Source organism: Octopus bimaculoides, chromosome Z, assembly GCF_046866305.1.
Source record: "Octopus bimaculoides isolate indiv1 chromosome Z, ASM4686630v1, whole genome shotgun sequence".
In the NCBI taxonomy this organism is placed as follows: domain Eukaryota; kingdom Metazoa; phylum Mollusca; class Cephalopoda; order Octopoda; family Octopodidae; genus Octopus; species Octopus bimaculoides.
Window position 1 is genome coordinate 54,471,312 of NC_142944.1, and position 10,000 is coordinate 54,481,311.

A 10,000-nucleotide genomic window follows, 5' to 3' on the forward strand; every position below is an offset into this window, starting at 1 on the left:
ACACACAAGATAAGGTTACCCATTCCTCAGCTAACATGATCAGAGAGTGATACTTTAAAAAAGAACATTTGAATTCACAGAGAATGTGAAATGGATCTTCTAAGAGCAATGAGGTCAAATCACTCCTATTATTCAAGTTATCTTAAATAGAAATCCCGTAACTAATCTACATACATAGATGTATACCCACACACACACACACACACACACACACACACACACACACACACACACACACACACACACACACACACACACACACACACACACACACACACACACACACACACACACACACACATACACGCACACACATACATGCACACACACACACATACATGCACGTGCCTTTGTTAATAAATCTGGCGTTCAGTATATTTCTAACAGAAGATAAAATATGGGTTATTGTTAATAATATGTTTAATTACTCCATGTTACGTACGTTTCATTAGTATATGGTGATTATTGATCATATAATGTTAAACTACTAATTAAACTTGTTGCTGAATCGCTTGAAATGGGTAAATTATTAAACGTATTTTGGTAGAAAATAGAAGTAACCTTCGAATTCAAGAGATTCGCTATTGTAATCGTCTTTGACGCGGTTAAAGTACACATACACACACATGCAAATACACACACGCATGCGCGCGTACACATATACAGGCACAGAGTATGGTCTGTATGTTTATGTGTACATATATTAGATTCATATAGCTATATAGTCTGTTATGCTGTAGTTTACCGGATGTTGAAAGTCTTGCTTAAGAATCACCTGAATCAGGTGCAATACATTTTTGTTTTCTATCGGAGTAACGTGTACTTTTACTCGTTTTCCTTTGTACCAAATGATGTGTTTTTCTGTGTATGTTTGATGGACATGTACGAGGCTTTGCTACTGAATCATTTTCATATCGTTAAGTAGGTTATGTAGATTATGCTAAATTTTGCGATATTTATCTGGAGTTGGGATATGATACTGTAATTGCCTAAACGTCTGCGACTGTCTGAATTACTGCCATTAAAAAAAAAAAGAAAAAACTTGAGAAGAGCAATTAGTAAATTTCATAATATTCAAAACAGGATTCGTGTTTTCTGCTGCCTAAGATCCCAGATAAAGGTATATAATCGCAGAAGATTCATATATTGATAGCAAAGAGTATTATTGTTCCCTAAATATCATATACAACAAACTTTAAATTTGTTCTCATTGGACACCAACACAAAACCTACAGGCTGAAATTTGCAAAGCATTGAAAGACTATCTCTCTAAATCTCTCTCTTGCTCTTTCTCTCCCTCTCTTTCACTCCCTGTCCCTCTCCCTCCCTATATATATATATACATGTATATGTATTTATATCGACACGCATATTTACATAAACTCAAGCATTTAAATACTTACACGTATGAGTATATAAATGCACGAGTGTGTGTGCGCGTGTGCACGTGCGTATTTCTACACAAGCAACTAATTGATAGTGATCTTAAATCCTGTGTTACTCGTTATCCTAGGGCTGAACCGAAACTTCAAAGTCACTAGTCACGTTTTCCTTGTAAAGTAATATTGTACTTAAGTGGAAAATATGGAGTAATACTTCACATTAATTTTCATATATCGATATTTATTTAAACAAAACACACGCAAACGACCCCCATACCTCATCACACAAACTCATATACTCACATACGCGCACATATATATATATATATATATATATATATATATATATATATATATATATATATATATATATATATATATATATATATATATATATATATATGGATATATATATATATGTATATATGTATATATACTCACATACACGCACATATATATACATATATATATATATATATGTATATATACTCACATACACGCACATATATATTTATACACCCAAATATAAACCATATATATATATATATATATATATATATATATATATATATATATGTATATATACTCACATACACGCACATATATATTTATACACCCAAATATAAACCATATATATATATATATATATATATATATGTATATATATATATATTTGCATGAGTGTGTATATATATACATACATTAGTGCGATTACCTGACCAAACATCGGAAACGGACATTGTTGTGGTGAATAGAAAAACAAGAACATGCATCATAATTGGTATAGTATGCCCCGGTGACAAGATCAAAAAAAAAAAAAAATTTTAAAGAAGAAAAACTGAACAACTACGTCCGTTTGAAGTGGGCAATACGAAAGTTGTGGTTAATGAGGAGAGTAGACGTGATACTAAGTAATTAGCGCACCTGGAAGTATCAACCCAACTACCCTAACCCAACTACCAACATGGCTCAAAAAGATTGGTACAAATGCAAAGGAAGAACACTTGCAAAAATAAGCATTGCTTGGAACTGCAAGAATTCTTTGCTGGGTTCTTGAAGCATGACCAATAAACAAGTGTCACCTCAGTCTGCTGGTTGTGGACAGCTGACACTTTCCATCATACCCAGCAAAATAAGTTGAGCATTTTCATCAAATAATGATAATAATACATAAATACATACCTATGCAATATATACCTATTCATACACAGTATCACACAGGCACACAGCACAGACTACATAGAGACACATCTTGAAGCTATTTCCCAATTTTTCTTCTAACTTTCTCTGATCTCTTTTATTCATTTGAAAACCATCCAAATTCTACTACGAGTTTTTCATTCTAGTCTCTCTTTTACCCCTTTTTTAATATATATTTCCCTTTCTCTTTGACTATATACACACATAGACACAAACACACACATACACAAAGTGAATAAACGAATAAAGTTGCCTTTTGCGCGATCGACGTGAGATCTGTCAGTTCTGTATCCAAAATTTTTCTCGATATACACACTCTAGGGACTCCGGTAAACTAAAGACATATCACTTGAAAATTGTCCATCGTAACTTTTAGTAAGAACATGACATTCCAGTCACAGCCGAAATCCTATGGCCATATGTTTTGTAAACTTATAGCTTACTATCAACAACAAGAATGCAAATGAATGCAATAATGTCCTGAATGTTTCGTTATCATTTCCGTTAACACATCGTTTGTTATCGTATCATTTCTTCTTTGAGTCATTATCGCTATCGTTTTCTTCATCAATCATACTTAAATTCTCATCTGATGTGTTTTTGCTATTTCAGTGATCGAGAGAACAGATGATTTTAGAAATATGGGCAATGACCTAATCTACTCCAGAAAGATGGGGGAAACAGAGAATATCATATCAGGTAACTGATTATAAAATTTTAAAATTGTCTGTTTTGAGGCTGCCTGATCTCTGACGAGTTCGACTCTGCTTTTCATTCTTTTAGGGTCGATAAAATGATTACCAGATAAGCATTTTGGTCGGCGTACTCGACTTACCATGAAAGATTTCAAGTCATGTGGTTATAATAGAAAGTATTATTATCATCATCATTATTATTATTATTATTATTATTATTATTATTATTATTATTATTATTATTATTATTATTATTATTATTATTGTCAAGGCAGTGAGTTCTAAGAATCGTTAACGTACCGGACAAAATTCAAAGCCACATTTAGTCCGTCTTTACATTTTGAGTTCAAATTCCGCCGTGTTCGATTTTGCTTTTTCATCCTTTCAGGGTCTATAAAATAATTAGCAGTGGAGCATTGTGATCGATGAAATGTGAAGAAATTATCAAATTATAGACTGACACCAAAACTGAAGAATGAAGTGAAAACCATGTATGCAATTTCTTGAGAGGAGATGAAAGTGATAAAATGCCAAACAGAAATAAAAGGAGACATTTCATTACAGAAAATGAAAAGATAATATTAAAAAGTCGATTAAATGTTAGAAACATGATAACAAGTATAGACATCCTAGATTTAAGCTACAACTTCAATATAATAAAACTGGGGGTTCAGTGAATTGAAATACTCAGACAGAAGAACCGGATAACCACTAATAGAGTTCGAAAGCTGGTAAGAATAGAATATACCTATCCTGTACATAAGGAGCACAGCATCTGTTAAATATAGAGAATTACTTCAAAGCAAGAAGAGTTGGACTAGAAAAATATTTAGCAACAAACACAAAATTAATTGATGTACAAGTAATAATAAATATGAAGAAAACAAAAATCTCATTTAAACTCGTGCGTGTGTGTATTTGTGTTTGTGGTTTCCCCTCATCACTGCTTGACAACAGGGAATCTAGCGGTTCGACAAAAGTGCCCAATAAAATAACTACTAGGCTTAGAAAAAGAAGTCCTGAGGTCGATTTATTCGACTAAAACCCTTCACGTCAGTTCTTCTGTATGGCCGCAGTCAAATGACTGAAACAAGTAAAATAATAAAGGAATTAAAAGATATCGGACAGAACTGCCAGCAGATGCCCGTTTGAAGGCATGTGAAATCCTTGTGCCTTTCGAGATATAGAGATTAATTACAAAATTTTTTTTCTTGCTTTTCATTTATCAAAATATGAGACCGGAAAATGGATGTGTCTTCATTTGTTACATAATTTTTCCAGGTGATTATTTCTTCTGCTAAGTAATTTATATCTAGTATCTGTCTATTTGAAGTAACTCAGTCGAAGAAAGACGGTTAGAAACATTTTCCAATTCGAGATATCAACTACTTCTCTTGCTGAAATGTATTTGCGTGCCATTACTGTATTTTTTCTTTGTGCTTTTTTCTTTCTTTCTTTTTATAATTATCATAATTCGAGCCGTTTAATTGTTCTAAATTATGCTATATTTTCTGTCAGAAAATCTTTTGTTTCTTGTTAAGTAAATGAATTTAACTGGGGAATTAAAATTGTTTTTCCCACGCTGTTATATGCCTGTAAAAACATGTTTGTGTTTACGGTCGAATACTTTTTTTTACAAATTAAATCTATTTTTAGTCGAACGTAGAGAAATTAATGCAGACAGTTAAATTTATACTTCTCTATTTAGGAGATCCGCATTAAAATTTTTCATTGCAGTTTCAACTAATAAAAATTCACTTAATAAGAGAGACAGGCGAAAACCGCGGCCATCTCAGTTCACAATAATAATAATTCTTTCTACTATAGGCGCAGGGCCTGAAATCCATGTTACGAAGAAAGAAATCTATTATCCGATTCTTCTGTCTGAACATTTCAGTCCACTGAATTCCCAATTTTGTTATATTGAAGTTGTAGCATGAAACTGGGATGTCTAAGGCACTTATACCTGTTATCATGTTTCTAATCCACGTTTTAATATCTTTTGGTTTCTATAGCACTCTTTTTAAAATTTCTCTCTTATTTCTGTTTTGCATTTTATCATTTTCATCTCCTCACAAAAATTTGTATACATGGTTTCGACCTAATTCTTTGATTTTAGTGTCACTTTATGATTTGTTAATTTCTTTCCCTTTTATAGTTGTTTTGAGACATTTCTATAATGATTTTACGTCTCGACTAAATTGTTTAGCAATGTTTCGAGTGTTTTCCAATAAATAAATTACTTGTACATTTTAGATCATTTACATAAATGATAGAGAGAATTATCACCTTAACAGATTAGACTGTTGGAAAAGAAAAATTCCTACCATCGGACTACAACAAGTAACATTAGTTGCCAAGAACTCTCCTGAGTATCCTAGCTGTCCCTAATAACGCTGTTTTCTGGAGCTGTTCTAAACTGGGTTTTCACGCCTATTTCCTCTATCCATCTGTTCAAATTTTTAGGGATAGTTCCCAATGCACTTGTAACTACTAGGATACATTTTACCCGCACTTTCTATAGCCTCTCACTCAATGGCCAGGTCATGGTACTTTGCTATTTTCTCTATACCTCTTATATTGACTTCCTCCATATTTGGGACTCTAAAGTCAACTATCTGGCACCTTCTAATTATTATTGTTATTGTTGTTGTTGTTATGCTTAGTCAGTAGAGTACTGGAAATATAACTTACTTAATCTACTCTGAATTTAACATTTACTCTTCATCTTTAGTTAAATAAGATCCGGTACTACCCGAATAAGTTAATTAAATTAATCGAACCCTTTTTTTACAGGTTGTTGGCGTTATACCTAAGACACCGTCGTTATTATTACTATTGTATCAGTATTGATATGCCTGTTAAAGAAATCTTGTTCCACATATGCCGTAGCAAGTGTTCAGTGGCCTCTGTACAAATCGATAAATAATCTTATATTCTTAGAGTCCCGTGTTTAATAAGAAAATCAATATCTTCATTGATATCGTTAACAATTAACGACTCTAGGCACTTATGGAAGATATTTCCTTAGACTTATTTTCGATTGAGACACTGATATCTTAGTATAGTTGGATTGTTATGCCCGCAAACTGGATCTTTGATTTCTTTAAGCATGAATAAAAGTGCCCACCTCCTAATTTCTCTACATGGTTTATCTGCAAGGGTAATCACGAGGATTCGAAATGAACAAGAAAAAATGGGTCTTCAGTAAAAATCAGTGAATCAGTGAAATAAAATATAATGTTCTGTACCATGCAGGAGGTTTACACAAACTGTTACGTATTCTTTCTTCAATTCATTTTCCTTACGTATACCTCAATAATATACCTCACCTTCACATATTTTAAGATGACGGATGTGATAAAAGGTGGGTGGGAAAAACGTTCTAAGCACAGGAAGATGCTGTTACAGCTTTGAGTAACTCATTGAATCACTAATCGATTTCGATTGTTGTAGCGGTTCTTCTTCTTCTTCTTCTTCTTCTTCTTCTTCTTCTTCTTCTTCTTCTTCTTCTTCTTCTTCTTCTTCTTCTTCTTCTTCTTCTTCTTCTTCTTCTTCTTCTTCTTCTTCTTCTTCTTCTTCTTCTAGTCATCATCATTATCAACATCATCATCATCCTTATTATTATTTAAGAGCTGGCAGACTCGTTAGCACGCCAGGCGAATTGCTTTGTGACGTTTCGTCCGTCTTTCCATTCTGAGTTCAAATTCTGCCGAGGTTGAATTTGCTTTTCATCCTTTCGAGATCCATATGTTAAGTACCAGTGTAATCGACTAGTACCCTCCCGCCAAATTTCAAGCCTTGTGCCTACAGTAGAAAGGATTATTATTATTATTATTATTATTATTATTATTATTGAGTGAGACAGCAGTGCACGCCATCAAAGTGACGCTGGGGTAAAATATACGAAGCCCAATATGCGCATCATGACTACCAATTTGATAAGGGTACACCAGGCACATACATCACAACCATATGTGCGCGCCATGGTCATCTCATATCAAGATAAACAGCGCATGACCTTGCAACTGGGGCCCAGTTAGAATCTTCTTCAGGTGGAGTAGCCAATCCCACTCAAAAGGTCCCTGAATAAGGTTTGTTTAAGGATGTTGAGCAAAACACCCATGTTTCCAAAGGTGAATTATTCAAACCCCAAAGAATTCCTCTCAACACATGGCTATGATGCTCCCCCACTACTTCTACTCATGATCAGAGATGCACATATCGTCAGCCACCAAGGGACATGCTCAACTGTTTACAGTCAAGCAACTGACCAGCAAATCTGTGCTATTGAGCTGAATATTTACTGTAGCCCATCTTTTTATACCAAAACAAAACAATGTACATGATAACACTTCCAATCAGTTAAGATGAGAAGCCATGAGAGACACTGCCTGGTACTGCATCAGGGCATTTATTATTATTATTATTATTATTATTATTATTATTATTATTATTATTATTATTATTATTATTATTATTATCATTATTAATTAATTAATTAATTAATTAATTAATTATTGATATTGGTAAATTCAAAGCTAATTTTGCTGGGTAAGATGGAAAGTGTCAGCTGTCCATAGCCAGCAGACTAGCGTGGCAGTCGTTTACTTGTCATACTTCAAAAATAATTCTTTGTAGTTCCAAGCAATGCTGATATTTGTAGGTGTTCTACCTTCGCACTTGTACCAATCTTTTTAAGTCATGTTGGTAGTTGAGTGCTGATACTTCCAACTGCACCAATTACTATTACTATCACGTCTACTCTCCTCATTCACCACAAACTTCGTATTTCCCATTTCAGATCGTCATTATTGTTTATTTTTCTTGAGTCACCGGGGCATGCTATGTCGATTATCATACATGTTCCTTCTTTTTTCGTTCACCACAATAATGTCCAGTCTCCAATATCTGGTCGGGTGATCGCACTAAATCATTGCTTCCCACAGAATTTTGCAGTTCTCATTTTCGGTGACTCCTTCTGGAGTGTTCTCATACCACGTCTTTGCTCTTTGTAGACTGTGATTTCCAAAGAGCTCACAAAACATCATTTTTGCCATATTGTCATGGCTTTTTTTCTATTCGCGTTGTTCCAATTTTGGGCATCGCTAAAGATGTGCCATAACCTTTCACCCATCTCACCATACATTCTGCATTTGTCGCTATCGGTAATGTTGTCTGTTTTGCACTTCATATAGTTGGTCCTTAACGCTTGTTCCTGAGCTGCGCATATGAGTGCTTCGGTCTCTATTTTCAGGTCACTCCTCCTTTTCAATAGCTACTGGTCTTCTATATTGGTCTTGGCTTTAGCATCTCTTGCAAACGGATCGTGCATTTTCTTTTCTTTCCATGCTTTTTCCTTTTCTTTTTGTTCATTTCTTGTCTAAACTTTTCTTTCGTTAAACAACTTTCATTATTATTATTATTATTATTATTATTATTATTATTATTATTATTATTATTATTATTATTATTATTATTATTATTGTTGTTGTTGTTGTTGTTCTTATTATTATCATCTACAGCTGTGTTTTCATATACACTGTGTCACATGAAAAAGTTTAATGATTCATACCTCTTTCTCTTTCTCTCTGAATTACACTTCTCTTAATTTCACTCGTTTTTCATTTAATACCATTCCTTTTCTTTTTTTTCAAAACCAAACTATTCCATTTTTATACCAATTGATTGTCGAGAGTGGATCCAATGTCTTCACTGCTCTTCGACCATTTTCATCATGCCTTGTTTTAAAGAAAGTAAATAAGCAATCTAACAAATAAATAAGTAAATAAATAAATCAGAAACAAATCAATTAATCCCCGTCTTCCACCAAAACAAATACCCTACTTAAAAAAATCTTATTTCACCAAGAGAAAACTTCTGTGTTGCTCACTCCTCATTTAAGCCGTCTGTCAACATTCTAGGCATGGCTCTTGGCTCCTGCAATTTATCCGTCTTGTTCTCTGACATATATATGTATGTGTGTGTGTGTGTGTGTGTGTGTGTGTGTGTGTATAGACATAGGTACATAAATCCACACATATGAATGTGTACGTATATGCACATATATATATATATATATATATATATATATATATATATATATATATATATATATATATATATATATATGCGTATATGTATGTAAGTATGTATATGTGAACTCACACACTATTTTTGACGAACAAAATAGTAGTAATAATACATCTGAGTCCACGTCACCACCATTATTTTCGTAGTTTGGTAAAATACTTCTTCTTCTTCTTCTTCTTCTTCTTCTTCTTCTTCTTCTTCTTCTTCTTCTTCTTCTTCTTCTTCTTCTTCTTCTCGTCGCCGTCGTCGTCGTTATTATTATTATTATTATTATTATTATTATTATTATTATTATTATTATTGTTATTATTATAAAGCAGCGAGATGGTACAATCGTTAGCACGCCGGACATAAAGCTTAGCGGCATTTCGTCCGTCTTTATGCTATGAATTCAAAATCTGAAGAGATCTATTTTGCCCTCCATCCTTTTGCGGTCGATAAAATAAGTACCACCACATACCGGGCTCGATGTAACTAATTTCTCCACCACTCAAAAACCGCTGGTCCTGAGCCAGAATTTGAAACCAACATTATTATTACCATAGGCTTCAGGGTCGGAATTAGTAGTGCATCTTGTCGTACTTAGATACGTCTAATTCGATTTTCATTCTACATTTCTGAGGTCAATAA

The 10,000-nt window shown here is 33.5% G+C and overlaps 1 protein-coding gene across 2 annotated transcripts in view; it reads left to right on the top strand.

The window, feature by feature from the left end:
* The window catches only part of LOC106873941 (homeobox protein OTX2-like), a 299,957-nt gene that overhangs the window by 265,994 nt on the left and 23,963 nt on the right, over positions 1–10,000 (top strand). For both annotated transcript variants that reach the window (XM_052973466.2, NM_001323788.1), the window contains 1 exon segment: positions 3,195–3,281. In XM_052973466.2, coding sequence (XP_052829426.1) covers positions 3,195–3,281 — 87 coding nt within the window.